The sequence below is a fragment of the Ambystoma mexicanum genome, chromosome 5q (assembly GCF_040938575.1).
Source record: "Ambystoma mexicanum isolate Mex_15411 chromosome 5q, UKY_AmexF1_1, whole genome shotgun sequence".
NCBI lineage: Eukaryota > Metazoa > Chordata > Amphibia > Caudata > Ambystomatidae > Ambystoma > Ambystoma mexicanum.
Genome location: NC_090933.1, coordinates 421,121,738 through 421,143,137, shown reverse-complemented (window position 1 = coordinate 421,143,137; position 21,400 = coordinate 421,121,738). Strand labels below are relative to the sequence as shown.

The 21,400-nt window shown below is 45.2% G+C and overlaps 1 protein-coding gene across 2 annotated transcripts in view; it reads right to left on the bottom strand.

The window, feature by feature from the left end:
- TTC39C (tetratricopeptide repeat domain 39C) overlaps positions 1–21,400 on the bottom strand; it is a 986,275-nt gene that overhangs the window by 174,651 nt on the left and 790,224 nt on the right. For both annotated transcript variants that reach the window (XM_069620911.1, XM_069620913.1), the window contains one exon: positions 10,129–10,226. In XM_069620911.1, coding sequence (XP_069477012.1) covers positions 10,129–10,226 — 98 coding nt within the window. The remainder of the gene's footprint in view (positions 1–10,128; positions 10,227–21,400) is intronic.

The following is a 21,400-nucleotide window of genomic DNA, read 5'->3' as shown; positions in this document are numbered from 1 at the left end:
GGTCCAATCAGAACCACTGGTGGCAAAACTCATTCATTCCACTCGGACACACTGGCACCAGTTTGTGGATTGGGACCAGACAGTCCCAGCCCACCTCCTGGCAGCAAACACACATAGCACTCCAGCAACCCGCCAAAAGCCTCTGCTTTACTGGGCACTGGAAGTCCATATAAGGATTTTCCTGGCCTCACAGGCCAGGAAGAAGGCTAAAAGACAAGATGGCCAAAGGACAAGCAAAATATCTTGTGGCATGGCCATGATTGACCAGTAGCCACAGTTAGTAGTCAAACATGGTAAGGCTAAAACAAAAAGTACCAAAAAATTGGAAAGAGTCACTGCTGCCATCAGCTTGTCTATTTAGCACAACTAGAGTAACCAAACATCCTCTGAGCGTTAGTCTAGGGCAAAACAAAAAGTGTACACCATTGTACTGCATTGTAAGATGCATTGTACAATGATAAAAAGTTACCAAAAGTGATAACAAGTTGCTAAAAGTGGTAAGAAGGGTAACAAGACTAAAGGAAACAAAGTTTTCCCAGTACTGACAGCCTGAAAGACATGTCAATTTCCCCATAACAGATGAGCAAAAGCCAGTGTAGTCAGATACAAAAAATAAAAGCAAAATGCGCTGGGGTCCATAGAAATTGAAGGAAAGGTGTAGTACAGAGGAATCCCTCCTAACAACGGTCGGTCCATTCCCGGTCCCCAACTCGGTTTTTGCCAAGATCGACGATACCCTTTGCAGATTGCTATGGGGAGGCGGGAGGGATGGAAACAGCCACATATCGCCGTCAAACTAGTGCATCGCTCTGTGTGGGAGGGGGTAATAGGCCTGCCCAACCTCCAACGGTACTACTGGGCCGTGCAACTGGGAACCGTGAATGATTGGGTGCATGGAAACCCTAGGCAGCCTCACATTGCGATTGAGATAGGATGGATATCGCCTATTCAGATGCTGTGGATGGGAAGGCAGCTCTCCCACCGATGCTGTAGCACACCTGCCGGGTGTGTGGCCGATGCTCACAAATTCATCGGCTGGGGGGGCGGGGGCGACCTTAGACCAGCCCCTTTGGCACAATGCACTCTTGGCTGAGATATTGAAAAGGGGACAGGAGTACTACCGACATCTACAAATGGCCCACACTGTGGGATACCAGTTTTCATGCTTGGAGGTGTGAAAAACCTAAGGGTGTTTCACCACTTAGTCCCTTGGGGTCTGTCATCCAAGTGGCCTGGACACGGCCATCGCTTTTGAATCCAGTTCCTGCGGGTGGATCACCTGGGTGAGGGGTCCATGGGAAGTAGGAGTGGGGCACCCGGACGTGAGACACAATATCCCTGCTCTTGTTTCCCGGATTTCCCCATCATATTACCTATGGGTGTGTGTGTGTTTTTTTTTTTTCTCTCTCTCTCTCTCTCTCTCTCTCTCTCTCTCTCTCTCTCTTTCTCTCTCTCTCTCACACACACACTCACGCACGCACACACGCACACACACACGCACACACACACACGCACACACACGCACACACACACGCACACACACACGCACACACACGCACACACACGCACACACACGCACACACACACACTCACACACGGACAGAGCGCACTGGGGGAAGACAGACTCACACCCAGCCGGTCTGTTTAACATGTCCCGACATCAGAGTCAGGCAAAGTCAGGCACTTGCCTACAAAGACTCACACCTGAATCCCATTATCCTTGCCCACTGGGATAAAAGGCACAGCATGGAGGTACACAGAGTGAGGCGAAAGGCACAGAGGAGCAACACTTCCATGGTGGCAGCAGTATCGCAAAGGAGAGGTGACAGATCTGAACGGGGCAGTAAGAAAGGAGAGGCCCTTTACCCTGTTGTATGGTGATCAACTATCTCAAAATGGTCAGCAAACAGCACAAGCAAACCCTAGCAGGAATATAGAGCGAAGCTTTGAACTCTGTGCACGATATCCGGGTCCCTCCTGTACGTCTGCTGTAGGCATAGAGGAGTTACAGCCGCCGGAGTATCACCCTTGGCTCGAGGAACAAAGCTGCCGATAGGACCTGTGAGATACTCGTGTGCTTTGACCGATGGCTGCGAGCAGCAAGATTGCTGCAAAGTGAACAGCTTTTTGAAAGGCCCATATCAAGAGATGAGAGTGAAGGCTAAGCGACAAGAGGGATTTGCCGAGATACAGAAAAAGACTCAAGGATAAGCTTCTGCGGAGTAGTCCGGCATCTGGGGTGCCCAGTCGAAGGTCGATGATGGGGTGTCTTTGAGCGAAAGTGAAGAACTGAATGAACTAAATTCGAAGTGGTCATGCAAAGGTCACAGCAAAATCCCTTTTCACAATCGAAAGGCTTCGAACCTGTTGTTGATCATTAATGTAAAGAGACTTGCGCCAGATCGATGGGAGCCTTTACTTGTGAGACATTTGTTAGAAAGTACATGGACTTGCGCCCATCAAAAGGAAAAGAGAAAGGTCCAAGCCTGAAGGAGGGGGAACTGAAGTATTTGTTGTTTGTAACATTTAGCATGTGAACTGTATAGCAGGATATTTCCCACTGGAGAGACTCTTGATGGACACTAAAAGAGAGCCTTTGCTTTGAAAGATCCTGCCTTGTGTAAAGGACTGCTTCCATGTGCCATGAGCTTCGAGTGTACTCTAAGCTCAACTCCTGTTACGCCTTGTCCCGTGCTAAAATGTGGGGAAGGGGAAGCTTCAGTTCAGGAGTCCTGAACTACCGAACCCCTTGGACCTATTCATTTTGCTAAACACCGTTTTTTTTTTATACACCCTTTTGTTAGTATAGGCCATCTTGTTTTTGACATGACATGACTAGGGCAGCATTTTCTTTATTTTGATGTTCGTATCTTGCTCCCATTGTTAGCAATTAGGTTTAGAATAGGCGTTTTTCAAACCCATGCAAAGTTTTTAAAAAAAACCTTGAACTACATTCCTTGTGTCTGTCGTGCTTCTGATACCATGCTTTCCTTACAGAGGAGATTCCACAATGCTCGCCCCTCAAGGCCAACCTCTTTTCAGAGCGTATTGCCACCAAGGTGCCCTCCAACCTAAACCAGGTCCTAAATGCGTTTGGAGCCAAGGAGCTCACTCAACTCAGAGAGCGCTGGGAAAGAGATGTGGGGCTAATGGAACCCGAGGAAAGAGTAGAGGGACTCATGTTTTTGAGGGACATCGGGATATCAGCTCGGCTCAGACTCTTTCAATATAAGATATTGCACCTGCCCTCATATCCAATATATCAAGTACTCCCCAACCACCAGAAAATGTACACAGGAACACCACGCTACACTCGCCTCATAGACGATCTGCTCTTTCGCCTGCTCACCGCAAACACAGCGAAGATGGCGAACAGGCACTTCTTGGCACTTCCTGTGGCGCACGCGCTGTGCCACGCGGCTACCTGTTATATCTGGTGCCAAGACCAAAGGGGGCGTGGTCACCAGTACAATAGAGAGTATGGCAATCGAAAGAGAAATATAGGAGAAATATATGTGAATAATTTACTCAAAAGATGTCTAGAGTGCATATAATTCGAAGGAAACGTGCAATAAATTGTCCATACTATTAAGCTGTAGTCTTGGCACTTGCTGTGGCGTGCAGCCGCTAGTTATTTCCGGTGCCAAGAACAAAGGGGGCGTGGTCAGCAGTACAATAGAGAGTATGGCAATTATTAAGCTGTAGTAAGGATGTATTGATACAGGAACGTCCGTGGATCACTCCCAGGTGAACAGGCACTTCTTGCCACTTCCTGTAACTCTAGACTTGTATTAGCAAAAGGAAAAAGAACCGATTTCTACCTAGTTCGATAAGGTTATCCCTACCAAATCAAATAATAGCTAGGGTGCTACCAGGAGAATGATTCATTTTCCTGGTGTGATTATTCATTCTTAGGCTGGGTTAACAGCAGTTTTTTGCAATAGGGTTTATTTTACCAAAACGACCAGGACAATGACTCTCTTCCTCTAGTATATCTGTAGGAATCTTGAAGGCTGTTTTGTAAAGTCTTTTGCACAAGTTTTTACAAGTCTCTTGACTTCCTCCCAGGGATTCTTAGGGCTCTGCCTCGAATTTCTATCAACTCTTCTTATGTTCCTTATACTGTCAGGGCTCCCTGGGTCCTGGGTCTGCTCTTGAGCATTGGGAAGCTTGCTCCCAGACAGTTCTACACTTAATAGGGAACTGTCCCAGGTGTTGGCACAGACCACTTCTATCTCGGAGGATGCCTGGAAGGGCCATTTTGGAACAATGTACTCAGAATCCAAAACTAAGAAGGATTGGATAATAATCCAATCATTATCCTGGAACCTAGTATTCCCGTTTGATGATATAATGGCTCAAATTCCAAAATCTAGCCCTTCATCTGCGATGGGTACAAACCGCCTCTCCAACTTCCTACTCGGGGCTAATCCACATTTGTGGGCAAAAGCACTCACAATCTTATTTGAAAATATAATTTTAACCAAAACTATTCCGGTATCCTGGCATTATTCTTATGTAATTCCTATCTTCAATGAAGGGGATCGTAAGGACCAGTGGAACTATCGCCCTGTCGCAATCTTAGATGCGGATTCCAAAAATTTTGCCGGCCTTCTCTTAAAAAAGATCAAAGAATGGTCATATGTCAATGCCATCTTGACCCCTCAACAATATGGTTTTCGAAGAGGGGTAGGAACAGAAGTAGGTGGGCTCCTTATATTTCTCTTACAAGAGAAGGCTTGGAAAGAAAGCTCCACTCCGATTTACATGGCAGCCATGGACTTGTCCATGGCCTTCGATCTTGTAGATAGATCGAGACTTTGGCATAAACTAGATAATTTGGGGCTCCCAAGGGATATTATATCCATAGTTATCGCACTACATGAGGATTCACAGATTTTAGTCTGTCTAAATATTCGGGGGAAATTGTCGACTCCTATTCCAATCTATAATGGGTTAAAACAGGGATGCATTTTTGCTCCCATATTGTTTAACCACTACATCTCAGATGTGGGGGAATGTTTGGACTTGTGCGCTTACACACCACCCCCGGTAGCAGGTCTTAGAATGGCGTGGTGCACTTGCATGGACAACTTCTTAATTTTTGATCAAACCCCTAGGGGCCTCCAGTCCTTAATAGTCAAGTTCCTGGATTACCTGAATGAGAACGGCCTTAAAAACAATTTGAAAAAAACAATAATTATGAGAATAAGCTATTGTAGAACTCCCATAAAGTGTACATGATTAATTTACAAGGAAAAGTTAGCCATACGAATTACAATGCGCTACTTAAGATTTCCGATATTTAGTAAAAATCTGGAACAACTTTATCGGCAGAGAAGCTTCAAGCTGTAATACCGATGATGCGTAAGATCGAATCAAAGTATGGAAAATATTCCCTATTGCCAACTCTTCGGTTCTATAACCTAAAACTGGTCTCAAAAATCATCTATGGTCTTAAACTATTTCCTGAATGGCATGGTGTGGAACTTGTAAAGTTTGAGTCAAAAATGTATGTTGCTTGCTGGAATCTGTCTCTATTGTTGCGATAAGGTTTGAATTGGGCCTGCAGTCATAAGGGGCAATTGTAACCTGGCGCTGCATGACTCTTGTTTAGAAAACTGCTTGTGAGTGGAAGCCAGACTCTCTATGATCAATTGGGCACGACTCTTAAAAATTGAAGTACAAAGTCTATAATGCTGCTAAAATTGAAGCACTTCCGTTTGTCCAAGTTAGATATGCTGGGACTGTCCATTTACTCTCTTATTAACAATCCTACTCAAGTTAAGACATTTCTCCAATATTCAGATTGGGCAGAAACAATTGAAACAGTGGGGAAATCTAAATTATTTCATCAATTAATTTCCTCCCATAAGACCTTAGGTACCCCAGAGTCTTATCTTGTTAAGTTTCCTGATAAGGTCATGCACACTCAATACATGCGGTTCAGATTTAACGTATTAACGACAGGAGAAATAATGGAAATTTGTGGGAGTCCAGGTAGTATGGCCACTCCGTGTAGATTATGTGCGTCTCTAACTGAGAAAGAAACATTGAAACATCTTTTATTATATTGTGAGGCAGTTAAGTTGAGGCTTGTTGAGGTTTTTCAAAGATTTGTTATGGATGTAGAAAGAGTTAATCTTGGTATGTTATGGAGTGAGATGCTTACCGGCTTACGAGTGGCTTTAAAAATTCAAGTCATACGCTTTTTATCCAATATTTGTGGTCTGTATCCAATGGGAACTAGTCCTGAATGAGCACAACCTGGTACTTCTGTCTAGTGGCTTTCCTATCCTTTTCTTTGTTTTAGAAAGTTTGTCTCCGTTTTGTTTAAACTATAGAAATATGTATTGGAATAACACATTCTTTTATAAATGTTATTCTTTTATGAATGTATCTATCATAATAAGAATCAAATAAGATTGTCATTCACTATGTAGCCAAGAATTGCTTACATTTTTAATACTCTTCTTATTTTGTGTATTTTTGCCTTACTCTATAAGATCGTATTGTTGTATATAAACTAAAGACTATTGTCCTTTTTAACTATTTGTTGTATTGTAAAGGTTTAATTTTTAAACCAATTGCAAATAAAGAAAATTAAATGAACTATAGTCAAAATGCAATCCTGTTGTCCTCCACAACGCGCCAACTGCCTCGGCTTCTCTACATTTTCCATATGCTGCCATTCTAGGTCCTCAAAGACATATTAAAGAACATGCAAAATGTTTTTCTTGGGTTTATCCAGAATTGGTAGAGGGTGCAGAGCTTTAGACATACTCCCAACTGCTCCCAGGGATAAAGAAAGTCAGGTTTGCCTAGATATTATGAGATATTATTAAGCAGTACAACTTCAGCATTTGATGGACTGGATGAATCCACACTTCACCCTCTGATAAGCAATGGTGTTTTGGTAATCTCTGTGGCGGGTGGACTGCTGTAGTGGTTCATTTGGCTTCCTAAGCCTCATTGGCATTTTGGCTACATCAGAACATAATGCTTGCAGGTATTATGGGGGCGTGGGAAGATCTAGCTCACATACTCACATTGACAATGTTCCTTTTCGCTGGCAACTCTTGTTATATATAGTCCGTACTTTAATCTGAGGCTTCAGTACGATGATTTCAGATGTAGGGCCAGGAGTATGTGTAGTTCAGATGTAGGGCCAGGAGTATGTGTAGTTATATTTCACCTGTTTGAGGATGGGTCTCTTGCTATGGTTGGACTTTCTTCAGTACAAAAGGAGTAACAAAAAGGATTGTAGTTGTCCGACCAGATACTGAACTTTGAGATTCCTCAAAGCATTAGGGCAGCATGTTCAATGATCTATTATTAAATGCTGTTATGTTCTTTTTTCTGTATATCACCTTTATTAGTTGGTCTCCTTTAGTACTTGTTAATGGTGGGGGACCGGAATGTAGACACTGATTATAGTTAGAGGATGGATAAGAGCAGTGGGCATAGAGGAAGGCAACACTGTTCTGATTTAAATTCAATTGGATTTAAGACATAAAATGTTGTGGTTACTTGACATGTATGTCTTTACTCAAATTCAATAGAGAATAAAACAAAAAGAACCCCCCGCCCCCTCCTATACACACATATCAGCAACAATTATTTGGGCTATATATAAAAAGCAATACAAAATAGCACTGTGGAAAGGGCCAAGCAGCATGTGTTGCTATACAAAACACCATAAGGGCACCCAGAACTATTCAGCCACTGTTGCTCAACTGACCAGTTAAAAAGGAATCATACAGAAGAATGGCAGACTGGACATGGACAAATGTAGATCTGATTCTAAAGGATGGAGTGAGCTGATATTAACAGTGTGGGGCAAACACCACACCATTAAAATGACCCTCTTGTTGAGAGCTCTTTACTGTTTATATCATGTGTCATCCCACAATCCCAGAAAACAATTGTGTCTATTGGGAAGGTCTTCAGGGTCTTCTGTATGAAGGAAAACATAGGGATGGGATTCCTATGTATATCCATCCAAAGACAACTGATGATGGTGGTTTGGCTGCTCCAATATGAGGAGGTATCATAGGACATTGTTGCTCAAATGCAAGACTAAGTGGTTGTCTGAAGGTGGAGAGTTGAAACAGGACTTGGTTTAGAGTGGGGAACGATCGGTATGCTCTGAGAAACTACAGTCAGCCTTGTCAATGGACAAATGCCCTTCCAAAACCATTCCTTTACTATTTGTTGCACATGTAGTTTCTGAATTTAAAACGTCAAACTTCAGTGAGGGAAATTGGTCAAAACTACTTATTGCACTGTGAGGCCTCACTGTGGGATAACCCAGTTCCTCCGATCTGTACTAAAAAAGTGAATTGGTCCGATTGGGAGAAAGCAGGCATCAATAAGATAAGTGAAATAAAGTTAGATAACTCAGTGTTGTCTTATTTTTTTATAACTTCTTTTTATTAATCTTTTTCAGGTTTAAACAACAGCAACAAACATTAGTAACTTTCACAATATGGACTCCTTCCCCAACACCACTCCTGCCCCATGTCACAGTCCGGCTCCCAATAATCCAAACCAGTCCCGTTTCAAAGGTCCCTGTTCTTCCATTTACCCTGTATTTTCTTCCCACCTCCCCCATATTTTCAAGTATTTCACCTGCATCCCTCTCGCCCAATATGCTATTGTATCCATGCTCTGGCAATGATCTATGCCTACCTCCCAATTGACCAGTATCAGCATGTCCCTGGATCCCCATTTGACCGTCAAGTCCCTTTTGACCACCATCGCTGCGATTGCTATCCATTTGCTTTCCCATCTAGTCCCTTAGTAGTCTCTGCTGGCGAGCATGAGCAGCATTTTGGTGACTGTGGGGACTGCTCTGCCTAGGATCCTAATCTTCCTTCCAATGGCTCTATACCATAGGGCCGAAATCAACTCGCACTCCCACAGCAAGTGATAGAAAGTGCCCACCGCCTCCCCGCACTTAAGGAACATGTCCGACTCAGCCCTGCACATCCTGTGAATCCCTGCTGTCTTTTGATTCCTGAAATTCAAGCACGAGCTATCACTGGGAGAATGGGCTCGATAAACTGAAATGCCTACCCTTTTTATAGGGTAGTAAATGTGCTGAAGCTAGACTTTGGAGACCCTCATGCTTTACTTAGCCTTCCCTCATCTGGAGACCTGTCAGCCTGTACTTTGTACAAGTTGTTGAACACAACTGTGAGGAATGAGATACAAGTGCATGAGGATTGGCTGGGGTAGGTAGATGAACATGGCTTGGACATGAACAAACATGCTAGTCGGATGTATGGGCCCACGTAAAAAGTATGAAAGTGGACCTGAACCTTAGAATCACTGAACAGAAAATCATCCATCGCCTGTAATGGACGCCAGCGACAATGGTTAGATGCAAACTCAGCACATCAGACATGTTTAGGGCTTGTAAAAAGGGCATGGTCACATAACTGTATATGCTCTGGGCATGTGAATGAGTGAAAGATTCTTAGTCAAATGTGCTGGATCACATCAAGATGATTCCTGAGTATGTGATGCCTATGTGCCCAATGTTGGGGATTTTTCCATAGTGGTTAGACCAAGCCCATGGGTCGGAGCTCCAAATGTACCCTGCCCTCATTGTAGCCAAGAAAGAAATATTGAAGCCGTGTACATTTGCAAAGAAACATTGTATCAATTATCAAAAAGAGAAAAAAGTACCTATGAGCGATGAGTCCTGCAGGCAGTAGGAGGACATAGGGATAGCATTTAATGATTTTTATGTTTGGTTTTGCCAATCCTCTCCTTCCGTTTCCCCTTCCCTCGTATTGCGGATTGAACTTGTATCCCATTTATGCTCACCTGTGTCGTGTGTAGTGTTTTTGAGGTCTGTTCATTGGTTAAAGAGAACTGTTATTAGCCCTTGAAGACAAAGATTTGAGTCATAGGAAACCTGGGAACTAACAGTTATGATTTACGTCTTTACTCTTTCAAGTCTTTCTATATTATAGAACATATTATAATTACATACACAGAGGCAGACAGACACACACAACTCTGGATAGGTTACACATTTGTCATTTGGTTTTGCACTCTGTTAACTCACCAATGAACAAGGGTTTTGTTCATAGTGAAATTGGACAGTTAATCAATTACCTGGACGGCATCTTCCGAGTTTCCTAAGCATTTGTGTATGGCACCAAGAACCAGGTTCTTCAAACCTAAAACGGATGGATCAGCCACCTCCTGACAAGCTTAACAAGAGAAATAGAGAAATAGATAACGTTCTGCTGTAGCCATGACACACATGTTCAATCCATAATAGTGGTATTTGCTTTCTTACAACAGTACTTAATACAAAACAACATTTTTAGTCTTGTACATTAAAAAGCAGGGCATCTAAAGGAGTAGTTCACAGAAGCATTAAGGCTTTTGAATACACTTGCATACCACCATGGAACCCACTTAACAAATCCGTGACTCACTATCTGAGTTTTTTGTCACAAAGATTACGGATATCCGTAACTTTATTGGGTACTGTGCCCGATTCCTGTCAATACTATTGTAGCTCATGTTTCCACCTCTAACTCATCAGCATAGTCTCATTTCCCTGAGTTCTCCATGGAAGACGTTTCTAGGGTAGCAACCCTACTGAAGTCGGCAGCCCCTTCTGATCTGTTGCCTCTGAGGGTACTTAAATATATTATGCTGTCTATCATTCCTTGAGTAACCAGAGCAGTTAACCTTTCCATCAATCAGGCATTATTCCTAATAATCTTACGCAGGCAATAGTTATACCCTGCTAAAAAAAATAATCACTGGATGCTTCTGTTCTGGTTAACTATTGTCCTATTTCACTTCTCTCATTTCTTATGAAACTGTTGGAATCTTTGGTCTCTCCACTGCTGTCTTCTTTTCTTGAATCTTCTCTCTTTTTTTGACTCCTTTCAGTCATGAATCCAGGCTGGACGTGGAACAGAAAGTGTCCTGGTGTCAGATGTTGGTGATCTTACCATGCTGGCTGACCAGGGTGGAGTGGGTGCCCTGATATTGCTTGATCTGTCAGTGGCCTTCGACACTGTCAACCACTCCATCCTTGTGTCCGGCATGACGGCAGCAGGCCTCTGTGTTCCATTCTGGGCGTGGTTCTCATCTTTTCTGTCTGGTAGGGGACAATTTCTCTCTTCCCCCATTCTGCCTTTCTCCCTATTCTCTTTCCTATTGGGTTCCACAGGGCTCTGCCTTGACCCCTATAATATTCAACATCAATGTTCAGCCATTGATTCGTCTCATCGTCTCCCATGGCTTCTGGTGCTACTCGTATGCCGATGACACCCAGATGTTGGTCCGTTTAGATCTTGATCAGTCTGAGGTGTCCTCCTGGGTATGTGAGCGCCTGTCATCTTTCTGGCCCACTGATTGTAGTGTTTTACCTACTCCAGTGATGGTGGTTAAGAATCTGGGGGTTTACCTCTCTGCCTCACTCTCTAGGTCTGCTCAGGTGAATGCAGTATGTAAAATGGGTCACTTCTTGCTATGTGTACTCTGTGGAGTACTACCTTATCTACCTATCCACCTTCATCCTCGGGTTCTTGCCTCTGTAGTCATTAGTCAAACTGACTATTGTAATGCCTTGTTTCTGGCTCAACCATTTGTCCTGATTCAGCAGCTACAGATCCTTCAAAATCTGGCAGCTAGGGTGGCCACCTCTACCCCATATGGGTCCCATATCAGTCCTGTGCTTCATACCCTTCATTGGCTGCCAGTAGCAAAAAGGATTGAATTTAAGTCTCTTTGTTTGGTGCACAAAGCATTCTACCATCAGGGTGCAGATTATCTTCAGGATAAGTTTCAGCTTTATAAACGTCACCATCTGGAATTTGGCTTTCCTCGGGAAAGTGTTCAAGGCCCTGAGGTCCGAGTTGGGATGAGACCTCCTCCCTTCTTAGATACCGGGAAATACCAGGAATACCAGCCTGACCCCTCTGCTCAGGCGGTACCTCTTCCACGGCACCATTCAACAACAGGGCTTGCCGTTCTTCCTGGAGCTCCTGTTCCGGTTGGCATGGAGGTGGCGGAGGTCTGCACAGAGGTTTTTTTAAGAAAGGCAGACAATAACCCCACTGCACGAGCTCCAGGGCCCAGGCGTCGGCGGTAATCGCATGCCATTGGGGCCAATGTGTGGACAGCCGTCCTCCAACCAGTGAGGTTTGAGAGGGGAATATCAAAGTGGCTTTGAGGGCGGAGCCGCCCCCGCTGCTTTTGCCTGTTGGCCTCTGGAAGCCCTTGCCCCTTATGGAGCATGAAAAACGCGTATGCCCCTGCCTGGCTTGGGGGTGCTGCGCCTTCCTTGCAGAAGGGACATAACATCTGCACCCCTTGCCCCTAGAGGCAAAGCTTAAAGCAGGCTTGGCCGGCTGCGCAGCTAGGCCCAGGCATTTTGCATCAAGCTTTGACTCCTTGAACTTCTCCAGGGAGTCATCAGACTTTGGACCAAAGAGGAATTCCCCATCAAAGGGCATGTCCAGCAACCTATCCTGGACATTATGGGAAAACCCTGAGGAGCGCAGGTAGGCCTGTCTCCTAAGCACCACGGCCAATGCAGTCCGCCTGCAAGGGAGTGCCTGACCACCTCCTTCCCATCTTCCACAAGTTGCAAGAAGCCATCTCACTTCTCCCCTTCAGGGTTGTACTGGGCTGCGTTTCCAACTGATTTCCAAAGGCCAAAGGAATATTTAGCAAACCCACATGAAACATTACTGGCCTTCAGGGCCATGCTGCTGGAGGTGAAAATCTTCTAAGCAACAGTAACCACTCTCCTGCCCTCCCTGTCAGGAGGCAGATTCGAGGTGGTTGAAGCTGCCCTGCTGGAAACCGTAGTAGCCTGAACAACTAATCCCTCCGGAAAAGGATTTGAAGACAAAAAGGACAGATCCCTTCTTGCCGGCCTGTACTTGCCAGTCAAAGTAGAGCTGGCTAGGGGAATAGAGCAGGACCGTTGCCACAAGGAGGCGACTGGGTCGGCAATAGCCGGATTCAGTGGCATGTGCTTCTCCATAGTGGGACCTTCGTCCTAGATGTCGGTTAACTCATAGCCCTGGACTGGAACTGCAGAATCAGTCAGCCCCAGAGTGCTGATCACTCTGTCTACCAGTGATCTGAATTTGGCATGGGCATGAGTGTATGGCTGAGTCTGCTGCAACTCCACATCCCGGGATGTATCAAGCCCAATGGCACTATGTAGTCCCTGCCAGGAGGTCTTCCTGGTCATCAAAATAATCCACTCCAACAGCCCCTGAATATACAGGGTTTACGTCACCCTGATCATCCCTGCCATCGGCACTGAAGATTTGCTCCATGGGGCCAGTTAAATCGGTCCGGGAGAGAGGGACGAAAGATCGATCGCTGATGTGTTGAGGACGCGTCGAGAAGGATCGAGCCCTGTAGCTCACGGTAAGGACCCGGTTTCGAAGTCTTAACCGCCTTCTTCTGCACCAAGCTTGGTGGCGGTATCAGTGCTTGCATGGGGTTGGGATCACCGAGCGCCGCTGAAGCCACCCGGGCATGCTGTTTGGGGGCACACCTACACCGACAGCCGCCTTCTCAAACAACGCAAGCATCTGCGATTTTAATTCCTCCCACTCCTGCCAAGTTGTTGGCCCCGCCCTTGTTCTGACGAGGAGCCAGAGTCAGGTCTATGATGGTGACGCCTCTTCTTTTTATGTGTTAGACAGAAACCTGTGCAGTTCCCTTAGGGACCACTGCAAAAAGATTTAGGACTACAGGTGGTTGGCAGTAAACCCAATTGGTAGCAGTCTGTACCGCCCAGATTTACCTGGTAGCTGTGGCTGAGCAGTCAGACTTCTCTCAAGATGAGTTAGGCAGTATATAGAGTATACACAATAGGTACAGAGATACAGTAGCACAAGCAAACACTGACCAGAGCTTTGGTGTAAAAGTATATAATTATTTATTTGAAGACACACTTGTAAATTACACTAGCACAAAGAGAGGTAAATAAATTCAACACACAGTCACTATTATATATATACAAACCTAATTACTTATTAGACAAGTCTTAATGAGAAACACCACTTATTTTCAGACAGAGGTGAGCGCTTAACATAAGATGGCACTCTAATAAATTATTAAAAAGGGAGGGGAAAAGGCAGAGTTATGAAAGCACACAAATTTCAATACTTTTAGGCAAAGTCTACTGGAGAGCAAGGAACTTCAAATGCCAGGCCCACTCTTAGAGAGAGCAAGCGAAATGTGTCCAGGATCACACAGTGGGGTATGCCCAAAGAGTCTTTGTAAATAGTTCACAAAAAGATTGAGATCAAGTCAGGAAAAGTTAGTTAACAGGTCCCAGGCTAACCCAGGTTAGAAAGTTGAGGATTTACTGTCACCCCGAACGATCTGTCACAAGGGAAGCCAGGCGGGACACAGTACCTGAAAATGGGAAGAACGCTCCAGCGGGGGCAGTTGTTCTTGGCAGCGGGTGCAAGTCGGTGTTTCGTCCAGAGGAAGAGGAGGTCTCGAAGTGGAGGAAAGCTGAAGGTCGTTGCGCTGCCAGGGAAGAAACCAGCCGCGGAGTTTCCCGGTTACAAGGTATCACCCTTTTCTTCGCGGTAGTGGTAAACCGTGGTATTTCGGTTGCCGGGGTGCTTGGCACGGGCAAGGCGGCCACGAGGTGGTCCAGGAAGGCGAAAAGATGGGCAAACTGGTTATCCCCACCAGTCAAAGGAAGAAGACTCTCTGGGCTGGAGATCTCCTCTGTCATCGGGAAAAGTGGTGAGACGGTTCAGCAGGGCTCCACCGGTGGTGTCGTTGTTGCAGGTCGGCTCGGCTTCTCCCTCCTCGGATTCTTTAGGTCCTGTGGCGACTTCTGAAGTTCCAGTCCCCAGAGCCCTGCTTTTATGCAGAAAACCCCCATTCATTCAGCCTAGCTGTCACTCAAACATGCTAAGTGGTGAGCCGGGCGGCTCACCAATTGGGCCAATCACACAAGAGTGCGACTTGAGTTGCCGAGGCAACTCAGTCCAGGGTGCCTAAACCCCCTCCGACACCCCCCGTGGTACCCAGACAGAGTGGCACCACTTTTGGAGGCTTCTGTGGAGAAGCCCACCAAAAAGTGGAACAAAGGGCTCGACTTGGGTTGGAGTCAAAGAAGCGAACACAAACGCCATTTTGGAACCAAGTTTCCGCAAAAAATACCAACCGGTGAATTTATATTAATTTAATAAACCAGCGGTATGTTCGAGGCTATTTTAAAAAGTGGTAGCCTCGAACAGTGGGAAAATCCCATAGGAATGTATTCGCGGTCGAATATAAAAAGTAGTATCCACTGCCACCAGCCAAAACTCGGTCGGGGGGGACTGGACAGTGCCCCCTCGAACAACAGACCCCGGGGCAATCGAATTGCCCCGACCAGTATGTCCACAATAGGATGGTTTGTACTGGTTCTGTTCACAATTTGAGACTAGTAAAGCCAATGGTGACTTTACATGCCCTGGGAGACAGTAGTCAGTCCCAGGGTATGGAGTCTAGGTTTGGGGGTTGCTACGACACCCCTGGGTTACTGCACAGAGGGTGCTGTGTAACCCACATATCAAAAACACATTAAACCCTATGGGGAAAAGGACCCCATAGCCCATAGAACACATACAAAGTCAAAGGAACACCTCAAATCATGTCTAAGAGTGGGAGGAAAAGAGTCTCACTCTTAGTAGGAGAAAAAAAATAAACCCCAAAAATCCAGCAAAGCTGCTGGGGGACTCACTAGGTTTGGGAAATTAGCCTTTTCAGAGAATTCTCCCTAACACTAAAGGATGATACAGAAGAGTGGCTCTGCGAGGGTAGAGCTCTTCTTTGTTTTACGCTGATGACTACTCTTCTTCTCAGGGGAGGCCCTTCCATTTCAGCCTCCGAGGACCGAACGGTCAACCGCAAAGGTGATTTTGGCGGCAGGCTACCCACCGTGAGCTTGGCTGCCCACTCCCGATTAGACTGCAGGTTGATTTTTGTACATGATGCGCACCACTCAGTGTCGTGACCCGTGCTGATGCACCACCAACATCTTGGAGCCGCAGTAAGTGCAACGCTTGAACCCGAATTCCAAGGCGCAGACATTTAGCGAAAAAGAAAAACACAGGGTTTGACGAAAAAATCATTTAATAGAGTCGAGGACTCAAGAGTAAATCGCTATGTTCCTCAAGAGCAGCGTGTCGAGCGGGTGGAAAAAAAGAACTGAGGTAAGGGGAGTAGTGACGCAGTATATATACGATGCCCAACGTCACGCCTGGAGCCTGCTCAACGGCCGAGTCAAGGTCCACTACGCCCCCTGTCGAAGAATTTTCCAAGCAGCAGAGCTGGGTGAGGATATCTGTCTGATGAGGAATCTGCGGCAGAAAGGCAATCCATTGAAAGGTCTTTCTGAACCAAACCCACTACATCTGTAAGGACATCATTTAGCTCATAGAATCGCTTCTCTAGCGCTTGATCATTAGAATCTGATGCATAAAAGCCCTGCTGTATCACCTTGCTTTTTAGTGTGCAGGATTTGCATTATTGCTTGTGACCAAGTGTACATTTTACTTGCATGGACGCATGCCCCTCCACACAAGGTATTCTAGGGTCAGAGGGGTGCAGGTAGCTGATCTACTGACACACCCACTCTGTGTGCGTCTCAGAGAAGCAGCTCTCTGCATGATATCCATCCAATTATTTTCTTTTATAACATTATCTAGGGATTGTATCACCTCATTCAGGTGAGATTGTGAAAGCATTCCCTGGCACAGTTTACCTATTGATATGGCTTGAGTCAAAGAAGTGTTGTGGGAATTCCAAGAACGATATGAGCCCAAAGTGGTCCCTGCTTTACTTTAATTGCATTAATTTGCTTGAACAGCCACAGCACAGATTACCCAGATGCATAGGTAATATGCTTGGTGCCTTTGTGATCCTTTTGTTCCCTATCTGACGTACTCCAGAACTCACTTTCTTCCCTCTTCCACTCCGGTTATTATTACTGCAAGTAGTCTTAAACTGCACATAATTTAAGAAATACATCAAATGTGGGAATCCACATGCCATGCCCAACATGTGAACCCATTTCTGTGGACCCCAATTAGAACAAAGAGGGACAGTTTCCCGCCATATTTGTTCAGTCATGTCTGAAAGGAATTCTCTGTCAAAAATAACTGAATCTGTAACATACATGTGCTGTGCATTATCTGGCTCTGGAGCAAAGATATACTGATTTTCAAACATGTAATCCACTGCTTGGTAAGGCTTCAGTGGAAAATATGGGAACTTTGCTTGGAATTCAGGGCCATCAGTTTGGAATGGAACTGCACACTGTTCCTAGAAAGTATATATTGGGCCACAGGATGGGCTCAAGTTTCACAAACAAAAAGGCATTGCAATATCTCATAAATACACATGGGACCCCATATCATGGAGATCTTCAACATCATCAAAAGAATCAAACAAAGCATTTTGCGCAAATGTCTGGAGTCTAGCTCTTAACAGTTCTCTATATGTTCTGGACACAACAAACAGTCTGGATTCAACAATCACAGAAATAATGTGAACTTGCAGCTGCTTGGCTGGGACATTGAATGTTTTCAACGATGGCATCCACACATGGCCCATGGTTAGAGGAAACATCTGTATCAAGGCTGGAGTTCCTGGCTCCTGAAGGTCTTTCTTCTCTAATGTGTGTGAAGAACGTAAAGGCAATTTCTTTGCTTGCAGGTAGACTGGAAGCCATGCTCAAAAAGTGCCCAAAAATCAGTGAGGTGATAAATATAGTGAGACTCAACCACAACAGAATGTAAAGTGCTCTGTTGCTTCTCAAAGCTAGGTACGCATTCAATAAATACCATAAATACCATAATGATAACAATCAAAAAAGTATACTGCCAGCATGGTGTAAAACCATTTCAGAAAGTCTGTCCAAAGGAATTATTTCACAGCTTTAGGAACCAAAAAGGTTTTCTGCTTCCAAATGGGTAGAGCTACAATACTTGTCCCTGTGCCTCTCTGGCTCCACGGGTTTCTCTTCTCGCTGTCTCCAATTCCAATTGGTCCTTTATCTATCCTTCAAGTGAATACTGTGCACAAAGAGGGTCAGTAACCATACTAGCCATTCTTCCAGGAATTTTTAAATAATCACACAGTTTAAGTCCCACTTTGCCAACAAAGATATTGGGGTACTGAGAATAAGGAGGATTACTGAATCCGTTTCCTGTCCTCAAAGTGCGGTCACCCTGATGGGATCCTGCTTGCCCTATCCCTTAAGGGTTTTTAAACTCAGCAGGCTCACCTCATTAGACCCAAAAGGAGTGGCTCCCCCTTGGAGACAGGGGACAAATTCCCTGTATTCATCGCAGGTAATATGTCCCAGAGTTTGTCAAGAAGTCAGATTGCCTTAATATCCATTAGACTGAGATTTGAACCAAGACGCAAGCTGAACACTATAGCTCTGAAACTGTGTGTTAGACTAGGCAATTCTGAAAAGGATATAACTCCTAGATAGACCCTAGTTTGATATCTTAAGGACACCCATTTCTCCTAGTTCGAAGTGAAGCCCTTAGGAGCTTATGTTATGTTATTTGAACTTCTAAAGCGCGCAGACACCAGAGGTATCTTGGCGCTGAGGAGGGGATGAGGATGACAGCCGACAAAGCCACATAGAATTAAAATAACAGGGTCTTCAAAGATTTTCTAAAGGCTAAATAATTGTATATAGCCTTGATCCAAGGGGGAAGGTTATTCCACATTTGACCTGCCGCAATCGAAAAGGCCCGGCCTCCAATGCGTTTGTGGCGGTAAGAAGGGACTACCAGCAGTTCTGCTGTGGAGGAGCGCAGCATACAAGCAGGATGGTAACGAACAAACTTAGACTGAAGGTATTCTGCATCCAGTCCGTGGAGTGCTCGATGAACAATGCACAATGACTTAAACTCAATTCTTCGACTGACCAGGAGCCAGAGGAAAGCACATAACATCGGGGAAATATGAGCTCCATAGGGAGATCCAGTAGCAACACGAGCAGCCAAATTTTGGAGGCGCTGAAGCCGCTGGTTTAAGCCTTTAGGCTTCGCGAGATACAGCGAGTTACAGTAATCCAGACAGCTAAGCACCATGGCTGCAACAACTGGAGCATGATGGGTAGCAGGAACAAGTGGTAGAACCTTTTTCAAAATCTTAAGATGGAAGTGACCTGGCTTGCACACATCAGAGACCTGGTCGTGCATTGAAAGAGAAGCAGAGAGAACCTCTAACCTTTGTCACAGGAACCGACAGAGAGCCAAGAGAAGAGGGCCAAAACGAGGACACCCAAAGTGAAGGATCAGGGGGGGCACCAACCACTAACACCTCTGTCTTGTCCCCATTCAGTTTCAGCCAGTTCCGGCTCATCCACTCACCTACAGCAGTCAGGCACTGGTGGAAGCACAACAACACCTCAGTAGGAGCTAAATCCAAACGAATTAGGAACCGGTTGTCGTCGGCATAAGAATATCACCTGATGCCGAGAAAGCGGATGAGACAGATGAGAGGCCAGATGTATATATTGAAGAGAATGGGTGACAAGGCAGAGCCCTGTGGCACTCCACAAGTGAGGTTAAAGGAACGAGACAGAAAAGGAGGAAGAGAGAGCACCTGAGTGCAATCAGACAGAAAAGAAGAAAACCACGATAGGACCTGCTCCTTAATCCCAATCTGGGACAGGTGGGTAAGCAAGATGGGGTGATCAACCGTATCAAAGGCCGCTGAAAGATCCAACAAAATCAGAGCCCCAACCCCACCACCATCAACCAGCCTGGCCATGTCATCCAAGACCGACACTAATACACTTTCCGTACCCCGACCAGGCCTAAAGCCAGATTGGGTGGGATCGAGCAGTGTAGGTGACTCTCAAAAAAGAGGAGAGAAGAGGGGAGACCAGAGATTCCAACAGTTTCATAGAAAACGGAAGAAGAGAAATAGGGCGGAAATTAGAGAGGAGAGAAGGGTTGAGTGACGGTTTCTTTATCAAGGGGATAGCTGTAGCAATTTTAAGTTCAGCTGGAATTGATCCTGTCTGGCAAGAGACATTCACAGATGTAGTGAGTTCCGCAAGGATGGCACCGGCAATTTCTTTCATAACTACTAAAGGAATCACATCGGAGGGGGTGCCCGATTTAATATGTTGTAAGGCCCCCATAACTGTTTCTTCAGAAAATAGAGGGAAGGTAGACCATTCTTTAACTATAGTAGAACTACCTGCTAGAATATAACAGCCATTGGAGGTTGAAGGGAGCAAGGATGTTTGAATGGCAGTCCGAATGGTATCAATCTTGGATATAAAAAATTGAGCAAGAGAATCACAGCGTTCCTGAGTGGAAAGGAGAAAAAGAGTAATTTTCTCAGAGGAAGAAAGAGAGCGAACCACTGAAAAAAGAGTTTTAGGTAGAAAGAGGGCGGAGTTCACCGTCTGAGTGAAATTCTTTTTGCTTCACGAATATCAGAAAAATAGGCAACTGAGCAGGCTTTATATTGAGGTTTAGCATTAAGATTGTAGGCGATGCGGCATTTGCGTTCTGTCTGCTTAAGCTTAAGGCGAGCCACTTTCAGTGTTGGAGTAAACCAAGGCTGAGTGGGAAGCCTGCGTGGTTGAATGCGCCAGAGAGGGGCAATTATGTCTGCAGCTTCACTCAGAGAGGAGAGTAAAGTAGAAAAGGAGGGGTGGGTGTGTGTCTGGTGCTTACTTTTAATAAGTTTAGAAAGGTTCTGCGGGTCGGCAGTGTACCAGCTGCGTTGCCAGACCTGCGGTAGACTAGTTTAAGGCTGGGCATAATTGTTTTTAAGTACACATAATACTAAAATGTGATCTGACCACAGTATCCGTTCTACAGAGGAGACAACCACCAAACTAGCATTGGTCAACACTAAATCAAGAGTGTTCCCTAATTTGTGTGCAGGTTCCGTCACCAGCTGCTGAATGTTGAGGTCATTGAAACTAGTAAAAAAGTGGTCAAGCACCAGGGGTCTAGGACTATCAGTTTTTAAGTTGAAATCGCCCAAGACAATCAAATGTGCATATTTCAGCAGACCTCCCCCACTAGGTCAACAAATGGGTCAAGAAACCCAGTGTAGGATCCAGGTGGGCGATAGACAAGAAGAAGATGACAGGTTATGTGCAAAGTGCTTGTACATTTAACCAATAGAGCTTCCATACTTAGTTCATGGTTAAGGGTAAGTCTAGAGACAGTATATTCAGATTTAAAAATGACTGCCACCCCACCACCTGCTTGTGGTGGTGGCCGATCAAGATTAATTAACTTGTAATCATTCGGTATTGCCTGTACTAATGCAGGACCAGAACTATCTCTGAGCCATGTCTCCATGATGCAAAGGAACTCTGGCAGACGGTCTGTCA